Source organism: Aotus nancymaae, unplaced genomic scaffold, assembly GCF_030222135.1.
Source record: "Aotus nancymaae isolate 86718 unplaced genomic scaffold, 86718_ANA_hifiasm-v0.15.2.pri h1tg000021l, whole genome shotgun sequence".
NCBI classification, from domain to species: domain Eukaryota; kingdom Metazoa; phylum Chordata; class Mammalia; order Primates; family Aotidae; genus Aotus; species Aotus nancymaae.
In genome coordinates, this window is record NW_026988433.1 from 29,644,079 (window position 1) to 29,665,933 (window position 21,855).

Genomic DNA, 21,855 nt, shown 5'->3' on the forward strand with positions numbered 1-21,855 from the left:
CAAGTATCCATTTAATCCTCATAAAAATCCAATGGCATAGTCATATTATTATCTCCATTTTCTGACAAAATAAATGGTTGCATTGAGACAACTCAGATCTGGTACCCTTCATAGCCTGTGACCATAACCCATGCTGCTATTCTTCCTTGCCTGAAGCCTGTTTGTTTAAGCCTGTTAAATGCGGCCTTCAACATTTAGATTCACGTTCCCACTCTATGTTTTAATGTTTCTTAGCGCATGGGGCCTTCTTTAAAGAGGTAAGATGATATGGTGGATCATTTCCCATTTCAGCCCTTAGTTGTTGTTATTCATTAGGTAGGAAACCCTTATTGAAAACCTCATAGGAAAAAAATAATACAGAAGGAGAAACGGATAGAGGGAGCAGCTGAAAATGAGAGAAAAGCCAAGTCTTGGAATATACCAAAATATATGGATACTTTGATATCTGGTACTTACTTGTTTTAGGGCCATTGTGATAGAGTGAAGGTATTTATTTTTATTTCTCATAGTCTCTATCCTACACAACACCATCCCCGTTTCCTTCCCTCTATTCTTTTTTTTCTCTTTGCTTACTTGGCCTCTGCTTCAAATTTACAAGTAAGGAAGAATTCTGCCCTCACCAGTTAGCTCCTTGGCCTTTCTTAGGCAGATCAAGGGCAATGAATAAGTGAAGAACCAGACAAAGAGAAAGCAGAAAAATTCCAGGAGTAAGAGAAGAATAAGGAGGAAGGGCAAGGAGCCTGTGGCGGTAGCTGGGTGAGGGTGGGCTCTTGGGAGCTTGGAGCAGGGGAGGACTGGGGAGAAGAAGGGAAGTACAGCTTCTGTGTATACTGAAGAGAGACTGAGGGGGGAGAAAGAGAGGAAGAGGGTGAAAAGGGGGATAGAGAGAGAGAAAATGAGCAAAAGTTAAGAAAAGAAGCTTTTAAGGAATTTGTTGTATCTTATGAATCTAAACCTTCTTCAGTTTTTTCTCAAAAGACTGAAATTAAGATTTAAATTGTTCTTCAGTTGTTTTTGGACACCAGTTAAAGTTTATTTTATCAAGATTTCTAGGCACATGTAGGCCAGAAGGGACCATGAGTGGGCTCCACTATTTGGGCGCGACACTTAAAATCACCAGGCTGTGTGCATATGTTCTACCTGACTTCTTTTTGGTCTGACTCTATCACTAAAATATGTGTGAAATGCTAGTTGTTCCTCCTGAGACATGTGTGAGGTAGCTGCTCTATTCAGTTTTTATTGAAAATAATATGTGCTGAATGTGCAAATGAGTAGTGAAGAAGACATGGTCCTTGCTTTTTGATAAAAGAGAAACTTCAGCTGAATTAAATGTAAAGGAGTTTAATTGAGCAATAAACAATTCTCTAATCAGGCAGCCTCCAGAGCCAGCATAGCCTTTGAGACTCCTGTGGAGCCACGAGGTGGAGGAAGATTTATGGACAGAAAAGGGAAAATGACAAACATTAAACGGAAGTTAGGTACAGAAACAGCTGGCTTGGTTACAGGTTGGCGTTTGCCTTATTTAAACATGGTTCAGACAGTTGGCTACTATCTGATTGGCCAAAACTCGATGATTTGCAGAAGTGCAGACTGTGGTCTGCTTAAACCTCCACTTGTTACAGTTCATGATGTACAGAAAAACCTTTAGGCTGAACTTAAAATATGTAAGGAGGCAGCTTTAGGCTAAACTTGATTTAACACCTTATAGAGCTTATTTTCTAGGGGAGGGAGCAGAAAATAAACTATTAAAATATACAAACAATGCAATTACAGATTTCGAAAGGGACTACACAGAAGGTAAACTTGAAGTAACTCCCTGTGAAAGTGACAGTTAAACCTGGGTCTGAAAAGTAAGGACCTAGTTATACGAAGAACTCTGGAGAAAAAAACAATGGATTAGTAATTTTTAGGGAAATACCTAGGAAATATGTATTTTAATAATATTTCATCACTTCTCTCTTTCTAAAAATCAAGGTACTCAGACAGATTAGATTTACCTAACTGAACAATAGAGAGAAAACAGACTGAGAAAAAAAGAACATTATCAAGGATGTGTGGGACAATAACAAAGTGCTAACATTTGCATTGTTGAGGTTCTGCAGAAGAGTAGAAAGCGGGACTGGAAAAGTACAAGAGTCCCCTCTTATCCACAGAGGAAATATGTACCAAGATCCCCTAGTGGATGTCTGACACAATGGATAGTACCAGATCCTATTTGTGCTATGTTTTCTCCTATACATAGATGTGTAAAGTTTAATTTATAAATTAGGCACAGTAAGAGATTAACGACAATTACTACTAATAAAATAGAGCCATTATAAATTTATGCCAGTATCACTACTCTTGTGTGTTGGTACCATTATTAACTAAAACAAGGATCACTTGAACACAAGCACTGTGACATTGTGGCAGCCGATCTGATAACCAAGACGACCAGGAAGTGTCTAGTGGGCAGGTAGCATATGCAGCATGGATGCAGTGGACAACGGGGTGATTCATCCCTTAGGTGGGATGGAGCAAGAAGTCATGAGATTTCATCATGCTATTCAGAATGGTGCATAATTTAAAATGTCTGAGTTGTTTCTTTCCAGAATTTTCCATTTAATATTTCCAGACTGCGGTTGAGTGTGGATAACTGAAACCATGGAAAGTGAAACCGTGGATTAAGGGGGTTTTCTGTATTTGAAGAAATAATGGCTGGAAACTTCCTAGATTTGGTCATTATCTTATCTTCCTAAATTTGGCCACTAAGAGAATGACCAAATTTAGTCTTTTTCAAAATACATTTAATATTTTCCAAAAATATTCTTCAATTTGTATTTTTATAATTGAAACATTTATAAAAAAAGTATATTTTGACTCCTTTGCAAAGCAAGGAATTTTGTGGACTATGCTTATCCTAATGCAATTTAACTTCCCATTCTTTGTTTATATCATTTAGAATTTGGACATTTTCGAGTAAAATTTTAAAGAAGCACATTTACTTGGTATATTTCCTGATCCTTTGCATATCTTAAAAAAATTTTACCATTGTCTTTCCATGTGAATAAAAATTTAACAAGAAGTAAAGTTATTTAGTGTTTGTAGATGTTAGGACATTGTCTTTGGCATTTGAAATTGCATGAAAAGAAGCATGGTACCAACCTTATTTTTGTACAGAAGTAGATGTTCTTTATTTTTCTACCAAGATACTTACACAGTTTTTCTTTATAAAAAAAAAGAGATGAAAAGTAAAATTTGCTAGGATAAGTTAATATAGGACTCCTTTACATTAACATTACCTAAAACACAGTGAGCTCTTTTGGTTTGAATTATCAGGATTTTTTATCCTCATTATTTTTCTTAAATTATGTCTTTGTTTCTTGATTAGATTTCAGTTACTCTTTCTATGTTTTCATCTGGGAACACCAAAATTTCCTAGGTTCAATCTCTGTTCTTTATCCTCATCCTCATTCTCTCACAACTGTCATTTATTCATTCTTTTTCTTCATTAAAGGTGGGCTTCTCAAGTTTGTTCTGCATATTGGGATTCTGTCAAGTACAACTAACAGAAGCTGTCATGCCCAGTATAGAGACCCTGCCCTAGTTTCTTTCCTCTTCTCAAGATGGCCTCAGATTCTAGAAGAGCCCTCTTCCTGTGTCAGTGAGCAGACTCTTCTCAGAAGCTCTTAGCAGATGTCACGTCAGATCTTATGGACTTTATGTGATCTCCTTTAAACTAATCACAGCAAGTGGAATGAGACTACCATTAGTAGAGACTTTCCCTTGAGCTGGGAAAAGGATGACTTCCTTGAGGTATGGATATGGAACAAAATGTGGTTTCTATTTGTGAAGAACATGATTTCTATTTGCATCAACAGTGTCTGCTGCATCCTCCTCACTATTGATTTGATTTTTTTATTGTGTTGGTTATTCAGTTTACTCATCCATTTGCTATTGGACATTTAATTTCCTTGCAATTGTTCCTTATCTCACCCTGCTCTGTTTTGTCTCTGCTGATTGGTCTTTGCTGCTCATCCTGTTATTTTTAACCATCAAAAGCTCTTATATTGCCATCTTATCCTGTTCTTTTCCTGGTTTCTGTTCTTGTTCAGTAAGGCTATGTCTTTTGTATAACATTGAGGATGCCAAACTCTTTTTCAAAAATTCCCAAAATGACTGGTTGCAGGTTTCTCTGAGACTTCAAGACAACCTTCTCTGTTTTGCTTTAGAAAAGTACCTATTATGCTTCTAGGTAGCATTATATGAATTCATATTTTTAAAAATCTTTGAACAGCAGTCTCTCTGGTCATTGGTGTTTTCTAGAAGACATATTGTACAGGTGTCATTTGCTTTTCTTTTTTACACTGTTGTGACTTCTCTTTTTTGTATCTCCCTTCCCCAAAGCTGCATCTCTCTCTTTCTCTCTCTCTCTCACTCTCTCCACCTGTCTCGCTCTTCTCTTTCTGTAGACCAGCTTTCTCTGCTCTGTTTGTACATGGACAATCAGAAGCAGCCCAAAATGTACCCTTGTTTCCTAGGTCACCAGACTTCCCAGTCAGTTGATCTAGCCCCTGTACCTCAATTTCAGATTTTTGAGAACCAACACTTTAATTGACCCAATCAAGCCCAGGGCTTACTCAATCACCTGTGTTAGTGTGTGTGTGGGTCACATGGCTATGGGTGGGTCAATTTCTCTAAGATGGGTATATAGGCAGCAAAGCAGGGACTGACATGTCACTGTGACACTGATTAGAACCAGGCAAAACCCCAGAGCTTTCTAAGTAGGGGAAAGGTGCTGTATGTGTCTTGTCATCCACTGGTGACTTCACTGGCCAGCCTGTGTACAGAGTTCTCGTGTATTATTTTGCATGGAGGGGTCTAATATCTGGTAGTGATCCTTCCTCTGTCATCTCCACAGCCATTTCAGCAGCTGCCCTCTTTGCACCATGAAGACACAGCTCTGGGAAGTTTGAATTAGATTAATGTTCATCTTTGCTGGTGAGGTTGGGAGGACTTCTTTGTTCTGATCCAAGATTCAGCTGCCCTGCCATCCCTCTTTATTGTATAACAACGATGAAAACAGCTAAAATGAATTAATTTTGTAAAACCGTAGGATGGCCTTCAGCCTTTTTCTAATTTGGTCACATTAGGTGACATTTGGTTACATGACTGGACTTGGCTACTGCTTCTTGGCTGGATTGGAAGATGAAAAACATAAATGTCTTTCCTTGTGGATATGTACATTCAACGCACACGGATACACTAATTGATAGTGCTTAATATGGTGTCAATTCAATGAATTTGTACCATTAAAGCTAACAGCCCTGGAGAAAAACAGCGGACTTCCTCTTCATGTTTTAATTGGGGCATTACTAAAAATTCTGGCATCTGAAATGCTATTAAAATGTATCTCAGGAAGTGTTTTTTTTTTTCTGAGACGGAGTTTCGCTCTTGTTGCTCAAGCTGTAGTGCAATGGTGCAATCGCCACTCACTGCAACCTCTGCCTCCTGGGTTCAAGCAATTCTTCTGCCTCTGCCTCCCAAGTAGCTGGAATTAAAGGTGTGCACCACCAGGTCCGGCTAATTATTTTTATTTTTAGTAGGAACGGGATTTCACCATGTTAACCAGGTTGATCTCAAACTCCTGACCTCAGGTGATCCGCCTGATTCAGCCTCCCAAAGTGCTGGAATTACAGGCGTGAGCCACTGCATCCGGCCTCAGGAAGTGTTTTTTTGCACTTGCACTGGCTCCAGTGCCTCAGCTGACTTTATTGCTTCTTTTAAGATTATTCAACTACATAATGATTTTTATAAATATTCTTGTTGAAATGAAAAACTTTGTAGTCGAAATTTTTTAAAAAAATCTTTGGTTTCAGCATGTTTCCCATTTTAAAGCAAGGTTTTAATTTTGCTGCACTGAATTATTATTTTTATCAGGGCAAAAATAGTAGTTAATCCAAAGGAATTGATTTTGTGATTTAAATACCTATGTAGAAAAAAATTAAAGGAAGATATTAAATGTCTTCATTTCTTATGGGAAGATTTTGGGGGAATAATTTTGTGGATTTCTTGGGTGTGGAGGTGGTTTGTTTTCATTTGTGAATGTTAGAATTTTAAATTTTGTTAAATCACATTGGCAGCAAACATTGATATTTTGAAAATGAATTATTCCATTTGGATTTGTGCTAAAATTCTACTACTTGCATATTTTCTTTTTATTTATTAAATGGTAAAACAGCTCTGACAGTTCCTTAAAACTCTGCATAGTGGTGAAGTGTATAAGCTGCACACAGGGTGAGGAGGTAAAGGGTTCTCACATAGCACCCTTCCATGTGCCCAGGGACTTGTCTGGTTATTTTCTTTCTGACATCTGGAAGAGCAGCAGATACCTCTGTGTCACGACAATGAAGTTTTTCTATCAATGTCGACCGACCTTCAGAAACTGACGTCATTGCTCTAATTTAATGCAGTTCAGCTGTCCTTGCATTTTGTAGCTTCTATCATTAAGTTTTGCTTAAGAGTGAGCTTGTTTTTGTAGAAAGATGGGATGGGAGTGGGGAATAAATATATAATCTTTGATCTAGGTTTGCTTTTTATCTTTTTTAAATTTAAAAGAGCTAGTGTATTTTCTAAATTATAGGCTTTCTGACAAACTTTGCTGAAGTGTCTTCCTTAGTCTGTACAATGGGGTAATAATACTACACTCGGTCAGATTTGGGGATTAGATGAGCATTTATACATGGAACACCTAGTGTGGTGCCTGGCATACAGTGGGACCTCCATGCATATTTGTTTTTCTCCATCCCTTCTCTCTATTTGAGTACCTTCTATAATGGGACCCAAGAAGGCATTAATCCTTGTTTAGGTCTCTGCAAGGGTAAAATAGCATATCCCAGATTAGATGGAATAAGAATTGAAGCCTTCAGTCACTTGATATCTCTACATCCTTTAGCTGTTAGAAAAATGGTTCTCTTGTTAAAAGGTTGAGTAGCTCATAGATTCAAGTTTTGAGTTTTGTCGTGTGTCAGAGGTATCTACCTCTGCACCTCACTACCTAGAGGGTCTGTAAAAATGTAGATGTGCTTGCAAACTGGTCAGCTTGGTGTAGATATTTTATCTGGCTCTCTATCCATTTAGGTATCTATCTATTTATAATATGTCTTTCTTTCTTTTTCTCTTTCTATTAGTCGAGGTTCTCCAGAGAAGCAGAACAATAAGCTACATATAGATGTATAAAAGAGGAGATTTATTATAACTATTGGCTTACATGATTATGGAAGCTGAGAAGGCCTCCTTATAATTGTTATATAATTTTATTCATCTTTAATATTTATTTCTTTGAAATATACTTTTACATTAATATAAGGCACTCGAGATTTCTTTTGATTATGTTAGCATTGGCTATCCTTTTCTATGTTTTTATTTTAATACTATTTATGTCTTTATATTTAAAAAGCATTTTTGTAGGCAACTTGTGGGTAGGTCTTGCGCTTTTTAGTCAATGTGACATCTCTGTCTATTAATTGAGAGTGTTTAGGTCGCTTACATTGTGAGTATTACTTTAGTTAGGTTTAAGGCTATTATCTTATTTGCTTTCATTTGTCTCATGTTCTCTGTTCTTTTGTCTCTTTTTGCTGTCTTCTTATGAGTTAATTGGTATTTTATGGTTTCATTTTATCATCTTCGTTGGCTCATTATCTGTAAATCTTTGTTTTGTTTTTTCAGTGGTGTTTTTGGGTTTATAGTATTCACATTTAACTCTCTCTTTTGTGACCTCAAATTGCACATGTATTGGACTTCTTGATATTCTTACTAATATTTTTAATTTTGGGGGAGGGTTTTTGCTATGTCACCAAGGCTGGGGTACAGTGGCTATTGACAGGTGCTATTATAGTGCACTATAGCATTGAACTCCTGGGCGCCAACAATCCTTCTGCCTGCACTCCCTGAGTAGCTGGGACTACAGACATGTGCCAGCATGCCTGACAATATTTTTAAATGTTTAAAAATTATTTTTTCTATCTGGAATTTATTTTGGATATTTTTTATTGCTGTGTCTTTAGCTCAACTAACCTTTCTTTCTGCAATGTCTAATTTGCCACCAAGACTATTTTTTAACATTAGACATTCTAGTGTCCATCTCTAGATCCTCAATTTGAGTCTTTTAAAATGTCTTTCTGTCTCTACTTAACAATTTGAAGTTATGGAATACAGTTATAACTGTTTTAATGTCTTTGCTAATTCTAAGATCTATATCATTTCTAGGTTCACTTTGATTAACTGATTTTTCTCTTTTTTTTTTTTCTGCTAATTCTAAGATCTATGTCATTTCTAGATCCACTTTGATTAACTGATTTTTCACTTTGATTAACTGAATTTTTCTTTGCCTCTCTAGTAAGAATTGATTAGATGACAAACATTGCAAATTTTACACTTTTGGGTGCTGGATATTTTTGCCGCCTTGTAAATATTCTTGTACTTTGTTTTGTGATGCAGTTAAGTTACTCAGTAACATTATGATTCTTGTGGGTCTTGTTTTTAAGAGTTTTATTGAGGCAGGACAATAGAAGTAGTTAGTCTTAGGTTAATTCCCCATCACTAAGCCAAGATGCTTTTGAGCACACCATCCAGTGCCCCCATGAATCATGAATTTTTCCAGTTTGGCTGGTGAAAACAGGCACCATTCCTGGCCCTAGGTGAGTTCCTGCTAATCCTTTTGGATGGGTTCTTTTTAACTTAGAATAGTCTCTTACTGCCATACACTGATCAATACTCTGCTGAATACTTGAGGGGGACCCTCTACACACTCCCAGAGAACTCACTCTCGTTAGTACTCTTAGGTGTGCTTCTCCAAGAACACTATCCATTTTTCTCTCCCCAGCCCTCCTCTTTCTCCTCAACTCAAGGAGTCCATGAGGCTCTGCTATGGTTCCCCTCCCTGTGTCACAGCAGTAAACTTCTTTCAAGGGGCCAAGCTAAATAATCTTAGGATCGCCTTATTTCCTCCTATCTCTGGGTTCACTGTGCTTTTAGATTAACATGCTAATTTTTTTTTTTTTTTTTTTTTTTTTTTTTTTGGTAGCAGCTGTTAAGAATGCTTTTCTTCTTTCTCAGAAAGTTTGCTAAATATTTTCTAATATGACAGTCATTTCTTTTATTTAAATTCCAAGTGAATTGAGTACAGATGAACTTCGGAATATAACTTGAAGTTCCAAAATGATATGATCTTGTTATAGTATCCATAGCACCCAAGTGAAATATAACAAAAGTGTATTTGATTTTCACTCCCACCAACAGTGTATAAGTGTTGCTTTTCTCCACAACCTCATCAGCATCTGTTATTTTTTGACTTTTTAATAATAGTAATAGCCATTCTGACTGATGTGAGATAGTATGCCATTGTGGTTTTGATTTGCATTTCTCTAATGATCAGTGATGTTGAGCTTTTTTTCATATGATTGTTGGTCACATGTATGTCTTCTTTTTAAAAGTGTCCGTTCATGTCCTTTGCCCACTTTTTTATGGGGTTGCTTGGACATGGACAGAACTAGAGGCCATTATCTTTAGCAAACTAACACAGGAACAGAAAACCAAATATCACATGGTCTCACTTACAAATAGTAGCTAAATGATGAGAACACATGGACACATAGAGGTGAACAACATATACTGGGGCCTTTTGGAGGGTGGAGGGTGGAAGGAAGGAGAGAATCAGGAGAAATAACTAATGGGTACTAGGCTTAATACCTGGGTAAAGAAATAATCTGTACAACACATCTCCATGACACAAGTTTGGCTATGTAACAAATCTGCACTTGTACCCCTGAACTTAAAATAAAAGTTTTAAGAAAGTGTATTTGAACTTACCCAATGGTATATGTTCCTTAATGTCATCCTGCCTTAAAGAGCCCAAATGCAAATAATATTTACATTTTAAATTGTTTTTATTGTGAAGGTTAAGAAAAGGAAAGTCTTCTAAATCTAATTTATTTGTAGTTTAAAAATCAGTGAATGATGAAACATGAGCAATTATTTATGTTAATGTGAATGAATAGTCCAGGTTGCTTTTTTATAGCAGTGTACTTTTTGATGTATCTTTATGACAGGAGCGAGATATGCTTGTGCCTTGTGGCTAGGTGTCTGTGTCATAACAGAAGTGAATTCAGTTCATGATTTGGTAAAGTGCTGACATCAGTCAAAATGGCTCCTCTCTTCTTCCTTCTCTCCTGCTCCCACTCCCGCTGAACTGCATCCCACTCCAATCCCTTTCTGCAAATGCACACATCGATAGTTTTTGTGACCCTGGGGATCAATCAGAGAAGCTATAGAGTATCTCTCTTATTTAACAAGTGTCAAGGGTGTAGGAACTGTAGGCAACAGAATGAATCTATGCTCTTAAATAAAAGGTGAATATGTTGGGAAAAAATAAAAACACTTTAGGAGGCTCTACTTTGTGGAGCGGCTCTGCAAAGATATATAATCTGGCAGGAGATAATTGTAAAGATTGAATGCACTGCAAGAATTGCAAGTGGCCAGGAAAACACTTCTTCAGGCCTTCTTAGGAGCGCTTGCTGTGTAGGAGCCAGACATTGCTCCAAGCTTTCCCAGGAGGACTTCAGTTTCAAGTACAGAGGCATAGCAGGAAAATGCTAAATCTAAAATACTGAGTTTCAGGTGTTGGTGAGAGAGCTGGTGTGGAACTTCAGAGGGAAATCAAAAACATGGGTCTGTTTCTCAGTTCTGTTAGAGAGCTGTGGTCCTTCTTTGCACAGAGGAAATCAGCACAGCTTTGAGAGAGGTGATGCACAAAAGAGGCAGAACTTTATGGCTGTACCACTGGATATGGTAGCCACTAGCCACGTGGAGCAATTTAAATGTAAATTAATTAAAATAAGTAAAATTTAAAATTCAGTTCTTCAGTTGCACTGGCCATACTCAAGTATTCAGTAGCTACCTCTGGCTAGTGGCTACTATATTGGAAACCTATTTCCCAAAATTTGGTGGTAAAGGGAAAGCAGAAGGTAAGACTGCACCTAAATAGAACTAAAAGGGTATAGTCATTTATAGAGATAAAAGAAGAGTTCAAAATTTCCAATAGAAACATGGACAATTAATATGTTGTAGCCTTGGGAAAAGTATCAAGGGATGAAATGAGGTCAGGTAGAGATTTGATTGAATCTTGGCAAAGAAAAGAGCACAGAAAGAAAAAAGTGGGTAAGTAGAGAAAAAGAATAGAGGGGTGTAAAGGAGTTCATACTAAATGGCTTGCTCTTCTCAGTGGTATAAGGGTTGGACTGGGAATGAGATTTTGTTTTGAGGAGAACAGAGAAGGTTTGCATGGCTACCATACCAGGATGTGTGTGGCTTATTAAAGGATACCCACCTAGAGGGATATGGTCCATGTCTTATATTAAAACCCCCTGCCCCCCGGTTTCCTCTGTCCTTCCTCACAGTCTCAGACCCTTGTCCCCAGATCTCCACTGGGACTTATAAGCCGCCAGATAGGAGCAAACTTTTCAGCTGTGCACAAAGGAGCAGAGAGCACATAAGACAGACTATGTCTGCAGGCAGTTACTTTCTAGTTTACAGTTGACTTTTATTCTGGCTTCTTCTTGAATAATTTTTGACCATAGACCAATCAGAAAAGCAGCTCTGCTTCAGTAAGTTTTCAACCAAATGTAGCAAAATTTAACCATAATTTGCTGGATGGCATTTTTTGGTTAGGCAGCAGAAGTATTTCCCTTAAGTGCAGTTTCATTGGTGAAGCCACTTCACCCTCAGATCATCCTTCTTCCTTCAAGGGCTACATCTAGAACTATGTTTGACTCCTGCAAACTGGATGAAGGTGGGGTGCTAGAACCTTAGAACCCTTTGTTTAACCAAGTTATTGTTATGCTCCTTAGGGTGAGGAGCAAAAGGGAACTCATTTCTAATGCATTGGTTGGGCCATAAAGAGAGCCTCTTCAAGCTGTTTATTTTTCCCAGCAATGCATTTTTAGTGTTTGATGAGTTGATGCCTATGAAAAAAGGCTTTGCTCAAATTAAGAAGGTCAGTCTCTAATCAATTCCCTTTATGTTCCTGGTCAGTGTTTATTAATAGTTCCTTAAAATTTAAAGCTTTTATGGTTTCCAGGATTAAGTATATTTGATACTTTTAGGATATATTCATTGATTGACACTCAAAAATAGCCACATTCTATAGAAGATCTACTATGTGTCAGGCCATCTTACTTTCCAATTCACAAAATGCTGCAAAAGAGAGATTATTTTTTCCTCTTCACTCTTTGCAAACAGATGAGAAAACTGAGGCTTAGAGGAATGATGAAAGAGCTAGTCAGTGGCGAAGCTTGGAGTGAATCTCAGGATGTATGATTTCTAAATTATGCCATTGCCCCTAAGTTTTCTGACTAAAAGTGTGTGTAACATACCAGATCAGTTGCCTTTTTGATCAAAAGTGAAGGCTGTATCTTCTAAAATTAAGACTTTAGCCAAGAAAGACATAAAGACTATAAATATAGGCCAGTGATAGGCAGGGAGACAATACTAATTAGATGAAATTAAAGATGCTACTAGGTGCTATGTTCAGTATCACCTTACAGTGCCCACTGGCAAAGGTTCTCCAACAGTGACCTATAAAACACCAGTGTTTCCTAGGATGGTCTCTTATAATATTCAAGATTGTTTAGAGTATTTGAAGTATTTACTCAACAAATACTTGTTGAAAGTTTTTACATTGTATTCCCAACATCCAGCTGGGTACTGAGCTCTAGGTACTGAGGACATATTGTGAGCAAACTAGAAAGAATTGTATCCTCAGTGCGTTTATAGTCTAGAGAGCCATGCAGATATTATTCTAATTGAGTCAAATATAAAAAGAAAATAACAGTTGTCATTGTGTCTGGAACTAATTCGCATTTTGCTTGTGAGATTCTTCTTGGCTGTCTCATTAAATCAGCACCCCTCTACTCATTTATTCTGGTGAAGCATTTCTTTTTCAGCCACAAATAGGAGGGAGGATCTTTGGGGACTTCTGCCATGGTAGGATGGTCTGCAAACTGAAGATATTTGAGAACCACTGAGCTATAGCAAAATTCTTTGAGAATTGCATTAGGGAACATTTCAATTCCCTGTCTCTTTTTCTCAGGGTTTGTATGTCTGCAGGCAGAGAATGTGAAGGCCAAGGTCAGAAAGCAGTTAGCCTCAAACTTAAGTGGGAAAAATCAGTGTTGCCTGATTCCAGAAAATGCAAAAATGGATGCAAACTTAGGTATTTTTATCGTGCGCCACATGCGTTAAATAAATGTTTATTTCTGACCACACAAAAATCTTTCCCTCTTGAGAGCAATTAACTGCCTGTTAAGGCTTCTATTATTGGGATAGTGAACTTGAAGCCTTAACTGGGCTCTTAAATCTTTATACTAAAAGCATCCTACATATTTTCCATTGGAGTGTGGAGGTAAGTGCTTATTTGAAGAGGCCAAAAGGGTGCATGCTGCTTGAGCACAGGCACTAAAGTTATCACCATAAATTTATACTCACCTCTTATGCATCAATGGCAGAAAACACACTCTTCCTCAGCTCTGATGTCCCAGTCTTTATATAGACTGAATTCATCATTTTGAGAAAAAGAAGATTAAAGATATTTTCTTAAAAGAAAGACATTTGGCTGTTAAACCCGGGCATCTCCCATTGGATTGCAACCTCTCATAAAAAACAGAAATAAAAATAAAAACAAAGCAACAAAACATACAGTTTGCTCCTAAATACTGTGGACTCGAGACTGTCACCTACTTGAAAGGGGGCAAAGCAAAAGAGAGGACAGAGCTTGAAGCTGGAAAAGAAAAAAAAAATCAGAACTTTTGTTAATGTATAGGCATTCAACTCCCACTGTTCATTAACACACATATTGCTAACGCTTGGCAATGAAGCGGACATTTTTCTTGAGTGGGGTCGAAAAACTAATTATTCGCCATATGGTGGCTGGCTCAGCAACAATTGCTGAAGCCGTGGAAGCAAAGGGAAGTTGGCCGAGTGATTTCTTTGGGCAGTTTGCACAGCTCTGACTCTCTTGACATATGCCATTCACGTGGCCTCTGGAGAACAGATGGGCCGGGGCTGGGAACGCAGGGGAAATCGTGGCTGGGATCTAGTAGCAGCCCTGTCTCTTTATCCTTCAGAATGACTTGGAGTCACATGGTATGTGAAAATAACAAGTAGGGGATTGTACTCGGAGGATTTCCCTGCCTTCTTTTATAAAGCCACGGCGTAATTTTGACCGCCTTTTCGTATTTTGTTTATTAAAGGGATCAGGGTTTTAGATGAAAGAGATTCTTTGGTTTTGGGTAGGGTCTGGCCTATGCCAATGACACTTGCTCATTGTCAGTAGGAAAAGTGCTGGCAGTTTGATAAGGGATAAGAAAATAGAGGGGTTTTTAAATTAAAATTTAAATTACTCCGTATTTGTTCTCTTCCTGTTTGTAAATCTCACATAGGCAGGTTAAGATAAGAGCTGGTTTAAACTAAGGATACTCCAACCTCCAGAAATGAGTTTGTGTGGGTTATTGTAATTTTTTTCTTCTTCAGAGGTTCTGATGCAGCAAAGTTGGAAGTAATATGAATGTTGTATAGGCACAACTTGGGTGCTTTTTGGATTTTACATTGTCCCGAAAGAAACAATATGGAAAAAGGAGGTGAAATTTGCCAGTTAGAAATTAACTCAGCATTCATATGCATAAAAGTACAGATTAAGCTAAATTGTTCACACTCAGCGACTTAAATTTTAATTAAGAAGCAGTGCTTGACATTAGGGCACTGAAGTTACAGCCCCAGGCAGGTACTTATGCTGCTATTATAGCTCTGGTTCTTGTAGTAAATATGAAGCATTGTTCATGGTCTTAATTCTGGAGATTGATTTCCAAAGCTAACTCCCCACAAAGAGAAAGAGTGTCCTGGATACTGACTATAGTGACTCACATTTTGTGTGCTTTTGAAAGCAAAGTGGCTTGATTGAAGAATTACAAACCTATTTTTTTTTTTGGTCTTTTTTCATTTTGAAATTCTATCACTGAAAATTTGGTCCTAGTACAACCAGATAACATTGAAAGAGGACCCTGATAATTTTTCAACTCATCTTGGAGGTGATATTCTGAGTTTTTAGAGCCAGGGCACAGCTTACCTGCTATAGCTACAAAGGGAAAAAATGGTTTTATTCTTTTATGTTTCTTCCTTGCTTCTGAAATTTACTTTTAACTTTCAGGAAGTCCAATATAATTTAACTGTTTGAAAAATAAAGCTGTGTTTTTCTAAAGAGTGAGCTTTATAGTTCCTTGTTATGTGAATTAAAGTCAGGTAAAATTCTAGTTTCTGACACTAGCAATAATGACTGACATTTATTGAGCATTTACTATGTAACAAACACTCTTTAAGAACTTTATACATATGATCTCATGTAACTATCACAATTACACATCTGAACATTGAAGCCCAGAGAGAGTAACTAACTTGCTCAAAGTCAGATAGCCAATAAGGAATGGAGAAGCAATTCAAAACTAGGTTTGTCTGATTTCAAAGTTCATCATCCCAATCACTCTATTATACTGCCTCCTTTCTGAAGGAAAGATGTGGCGACATTAGAGGCTATGATAATGAGATGTAGAACCTGCTCAGATTGTTATTAGGCATACATCCGTCACTCTGTTCTCAAATTTGTGCCATTTTTAAAGGCCCGATGGGACAAGCATAATCAGCATTTTTCATCTTCATTGCTTACTATCTGAAACTCTTCTCTTTGTGTACTAAGCCTTCGGCTTATGTGCTACACAGTTTAAAGTGGCTTCCTAAATGTTCGTTTGATTCTCAAAACAGAGGGGCAGACCTGCTAATCCAGGGTCAGCAAACTTTTTCTGTAAAGGTCAAGATAGTAAATATTTTAGGATTTGCAGGACATTGGTGGACTGGATTTGGTCCATGGGCTGTAGATTCCTAACATCTTAATTACATCTGTAAGGACCCTATTTCTAAATAAGGTCACATTCATAGGTACCAGCAGTTGGGACCTTTACTTATCTTTTGTGGGGCCACAATTCAACCCAGTGCGTAGCCTGGGACAGGCATTACTGAGGATATGGTGGCAGACAAGCTAGACACAATCTTTCCTTTAAGAAGCTCCTATTGAATGGAGATAGACAAGCTCATAACCAAAATATTTTCAGGTAAGGAAGAGTACTATTAAAGAAAATCAGACAGGGTCACAGCATTAAGACTCAGGTGGCTATTAGAGCTGGTTTGTTGAGGACTCTTAAAATGGCTGTGTCAGCAACCTCTCTGTGTTGTTCTCAGTCTCCCATTTCAAATCCCAAAGATACCCTGCACTTCACTGTCTAAGAAACTGGCTCAAACAACCAATTGTACCACCCTGACTTATGCCTTTGGGAATCAATTCACATGGTGTTGGACAGGATACCACTTACTTTATGAACTTGGAGCAAGTTGCTTTAAAAGAAAGCTTCAGTTTTGTTATGCGTGAAATGAGATGATGGTGAAGGTTAAACTAGCTAGTGTGTGTCAAGTGCTAAATCCAGATCCCTGACTTAGGTCCTTAGTGAACAAGCACTCCCCATTGTGAACATGGTTTCATGTTGCATTTTCATTCTCTTCTACACCTCCTTTGCTTATACTTCCTTTTGCTTAACCTGCTTTCATTGTCATGCTCTTAATTTCTGCTTCTGTATATTTCCTAGAATTCTCTTCTCCTGATTTCTGTTAATCAAGGTCTTCCACATTCTCCAGAGCCCAGCTGCATTGTTGTACATTTTTCCCTGTTCTCACCATTGCGTAGAACCAACTCCTCCTTGTTCTAACTCTCCAAAGGAGTTCATGCCTCCTGCCCCTATTGCTATACTGTATTTTCCTCCTTGTGGGCAAGGACTATAAATATCCTTCTTACCTATTTAATTCCATGTGTCTAGGCTGCTGACACCCTTGCCAATGCTCAGCCTCCAGGGAGGTATCCTGTGTCTGGCTCCCACTCTGTGTGGTCTCAGAGTTGTTTCTTTCAATTTTGCCTTGTCTCTCTAACCTGCAGTCCTTCAAGACAGTTCCCTCTGCACCGTAATTCTTGCCAACCCTTTACATGAGTAAAACTGGGGCCACGTCTTCCTCCTCTGTTTCCCTTCCGCTCCCTGGACTTGCCTTACCTTCACTTCTTGACAGTGTGTGAGAGTTGATGTCCTTCCACCATACTGTAAAGTCAATAAGAGCAGAGCCTTGTACTGTCTCTGCCACAAAACAATTACTCAAACATTTGATGAAGGAATGAAGAAATGAATAAATAATTCCTTGCAGTTGAAGTAGCTGATGATTGGATCAGGGTTAATCATAAAATTCTACAGATGATCCTTGACTTACTGATGGATGGATTTACAATTTTTTGACTTATGATGGTGTGGAATCATGGCAATATTGATATAATGTGCAACATTCAGTAAATGACATGAGCTCTTCAACATTTTGTTATAGAATAGGCTTTGTGTTAGGTGATATTGCCTAACTATAGACTAATAGAAGTGTTCTGAGCATATTTAAGGTAGTCAAGGCTAAGCTATGATGTTCAGTGAGTTAGATATGTTAAATGCATTTTGATAGGATACTTTCAGCTTATGGTGGGTTTATTGGCACATACCTCATCATAAGTCAAGGAGCATCTGTATATCTTTTATAGAGAGAATTGGTTTGTTTTATTAAAGAAGAGCCATGAATTAGCAGTTATGAGTCTTGAATATTATTCTAGGCTCCTTGATTACCTTTGGCTACTTTCTGTACTTTTCCAAGATAAATATTTATTCAGTAGTGGACTTCAGCTTCATTTGCCTTATCAGGTATTTGCTGTATGTTAGAACTGTGTTTGAAGCTGTTGGTGGGATATATTTCTCTTTCTCTAAGGAATTCATAGGCTATAGTAGATATAGATAATCCTTGCAAACAAGAGAGTCGGGTAAGAACATAGATGACTAGAATTCAGGATGATATAGGTTGTGAAAAGTAAAGCTCTGTGGGGAGTTAGAACAGAGAGGCCACCAAAAAATAATAATACTGGAAAGCAAGAGGTAAACATTTGAGAAGAGTTGTGATAGTGGACAAATGGCCTTTGTCCTTTCACATAGAGTCAGGCTTTTCATGGCCAGCTATCTCAAAACAAGTTCAGACCTATATACTGCTGCAATGTTCTGAACCCAAGTAACCAACCACTTCAGGTTATAGCTAATGGTTACAGATTATCCAGAATTTAACACCGAGGGATTTATTGAGACTAATGAGACTAATCCTGTTAGAACTCCCTGTGTATCCCTGGGAGTAACTCCTTTACCTCCAATGGAACTTCCTCCTCATTCTTAAATTTGCAAAATAGATAAAACAATATGACAATTATTAGTGGTATTTAACACAGATACAGTCTCTAAAACCAAGAACCATATCCTTTGTACACAGGTTCATCTGGAGTTGGATAGGCTTATTAAATTCTTTTAAATAGATTATTAAAAGTAACTGATATTAATCCCAAGTCAGTACTATAAATATAATAAATAATGCTTGCTGTTGGTCTGAATGTGAAGAAAGATATTATAAAATTACGTGAGGGTTATTTGCTAATTGCACTTCATATAAATACTTCATATACTTCTATAATTGGAGGACTAAATGAGCAAAGGAGGTCCCACAACATTTTTCTCTCTCCAAAAATCTTAAAAGAATATTTATTGGCATGGGAAATGTCGAATGATGTGAAAAATAGAATACAAAATCATCTGTATTATTACAGGTATAATACAGATATGTCTGTGGATATACATATGTATCATACAATTTATATATATTAACATATGTTTATCATAATTATATACTCGTATTTGTCTATTTGTAGCAATAGAAAAGAGGGATGCTGGAATAAAAGTTGTGGGTAACCCTCCATATAGTCACCGAGGAATGAGAGCTAAGCAGAACCCTGGCAGAGTTAGGGCTTGAAGAATATCTCACTTTATAGTGTTACTACTCAGCTCTTTCCTTTTATATAATTCTTTACATAATCATATATTAGTTTATAGAAATAGCACTTGAAGAATCCCTTTATATAATCCTCTATATATAATCATATAATAGTTGGTAGTATGAGTGCCTAAAGAATATTTCCTTACATATATACCTATAATTATATCTTAGTTCATAATCGGAGGAATGCCTAGAGTGGACACAGTACAGAGCATGAATTAAGGAATAAGCAGCTTATAATCAGAGGAATGCCTAGAGCAAACACAGTGCAGAGCATGATTTAAGGGACAAACAGTTATACCAGGACAAGAATCCATGGCCCAGGTGGCACAGTGCAGAGCATGATTTAAGGGACAAGCAGTTATACCAGGATAAGAATCCATGGCCCAGGTGGCAGCATTCAGTATCGTAAAGATATCCGCTGTATGGCAGGCTTGGGGCGAGAGCCACTCCTCCTGATAAAGGAGTCGTAGGACCTTGCTCTAGTTCTTGTGGAAGGCTGCCCTCAGAACGGCAATCCACCTTGGTGACTGTGAACTTTATAAGCTCTTGCTACTGTGCTGCTTGAAAAGCATCTTCCCATAGAACCCATTGGAAGCTGCCAGAAGGTGGCGGTAACCTTGACAGCTCTGTCACTGCTATGTGACTTAAAGCATCCTCCTATAAATCTTCTTAGAAGTAGTTTGCTCATAGATAGAAGTATTGCACACTGCACACTTTTCACTGCGCATGGCCCACCTTCAAGTCTCGGTGACCTAATGGGGGTGGACCCCTTACTGCACACGGCCCTTGCCTTCATGGGAATGGGTCCCTTGCTGTGCACTGTCCACCTCCTGGCCTAGGTGACCTAATGGGGGTGGACCTCATGTTTTATTGCTCACGACCCTATCACTATCCTTTAAGATAATTTCACTCACTGTCCTGCCCCCTAACCTACACACAATAAATACTCATGCTTCTGGACATTCGGGGCCTCACCTGACTCTGCTTATAAGTGGTGTGGCCCCCTGAGCCCAGCTGCGTTTTCCTTGTACTTCTGTGTCCTGTCTCTTTATTTCTCGAATCCTGCGCCTCAGCACAGCATAAGGCTCACCCCACAACCCTGTGGGGCCCTCAGCCCTACAAAAAATAGCACAAAATTTCTTATAGTAGTTATGTACTTTTCTCCCTTTTCCATGTCTTTTTTTTTTTTTTTTTTTTGCCAAATTTTGTACAATGAATATGTAATCTTTTATCATTAGAAACCTAAAAGCCTTTATGTTTTGTAAAGAGCAGCAGCATCATTTCGTCTCTTTGGGACCTTTCTTTCTCTCTCTCTCTCTCTTTCTCTTTCTGTCTCTCTCTCTTTCTCTTTCTTTCTTTCCTTCTTTCTTTCTTTCTTTTCTTTCTCTTTCTTTCTCCTTCCTTCCTTCCTTCCTTCTTTCTTTCTCTTTCTTTCTCTCTCTCTCTCTTTCCTTTCTTTCTTCCTTCTTTCCAGGCCTGCATCCATATTCTTAACACACAAGTGAGACTTTAAGTCTTTTTTTAATTTTAATTTTACTTTAAGTTCTGGGATACATGTGCAGAACGTGCAGGTTTGTTACATAGGTATACATATGCCATGGTGGTTTGCTGCACCTATCAACCTGTCATCTAGGTTTTAAGCTCCACCTGCGTTAGGTGTTTCTCCTAATCTCTCCCTCCCCTTGCTTCCCACCTCCTGACAGGCCCCAGTGTGTGATGTTCCCCTCTCTGTGTCCATGTGTTCTCATTGGACTTTCTTAGCAACCATTGAAACTGCAAGGTGACACAGTGGAAGATGTTAAAAATACTTTCCTAGGAACATATGGCCCCTGCATGAAGAAAAGGGTAAAATGAGAGCCTTCTCTGTGTCCCTGATGGGTAATGTGCCACCTCCTCATGCTGCCATAGCTCTGAATGCATGCCTGCGTCCCTGCCGTAGCTCTGAATGCATGCCTGTGTCTCTGCGCTAATCACGGCAAGTCACCATCTCCTCTGCATTTTTTCACTCTCACTAGATCAGGATATTCTGAAGGGCAGGAACTGTGCTTTAGTTATCTTTTTATTCCCAGTATTTGAAATAGTACCTGGAACAGGGTAAGGGCTCAATCATTATTTTGGATTCAGAAATGTTTAAGAATGCAGAAGAGGCACTTCTCAATCCTCTCAAGGTACTGAACTCCCACTGTTGGAAGAGTCTTTGAAATTAGGTCAGTTCCACTTTCACCCAGACAGACTCCCTTCCTCAGACTTCTTTCAATAACATGGCTTGTATACTCCTGGAGATGGAAACGCACTGCTCTGCGAGGTCATTCATTCCACTGTTGTCCACTTGTATTTACTGGAAAGGTTATCTTTCTAGAGAATAAAAATGTTTTCTGTTCAATAAATGCTTTCACTCAATGGAACTGAACTTTGTGGAAAGGATTGAGTTTTGGGGGAGGAGGAGAGATGCATCCTCCTATTGTGAAAGAGGAATTTGCTGAAGAAATGGTGAAGGATGTACTGGGTGAGGATGACTTTAATAAAATCTTGTTATCCTATATGATGCTATATAATATAGTGGACATAGATTGAATTTGGATATAGGATAGTCTGTTAGTTTTATCTGCTCATTTTTTTCAGGTAACATCTCCCTCCTCCCTTATTCTCAGTTCCTATAACTTGGGTGGGCTGAACCTACTCCTAATTTCCAGCAATGAAATGAGCACATAACTTAAATGAGTCCTATTAGAGCATTTAGTTCTCCTTACATTGTGATATTGGTTTAGGGGTTGATATCTAAAGGCAGGCCATAAGATGTTATCTTTGTGCTTTTGCTGGAACTAT

General features: G+C 38.1%; 1 protein-coding gene across 1 annotated transcript in view; it reads left to right on the plus strand.

Annotated features, from left to right (window-relative positions):
- CUNH12orf42 (chromosome unknown C12orf42 homolog) overlaps positions 1 to 21,855 on the plus strand; it is a 159,230-nt gene that overhangs the window by 111,023 nt on the left and 26,352 nt on the right. Inside the window, 1 exon segment of the mRNA XM_064379912.1 lies at positions 21,081 to 21,097. Coding sequence (XP_064235982.1) covers positions 21,081 to 21,097 — 17 coding nt within the window.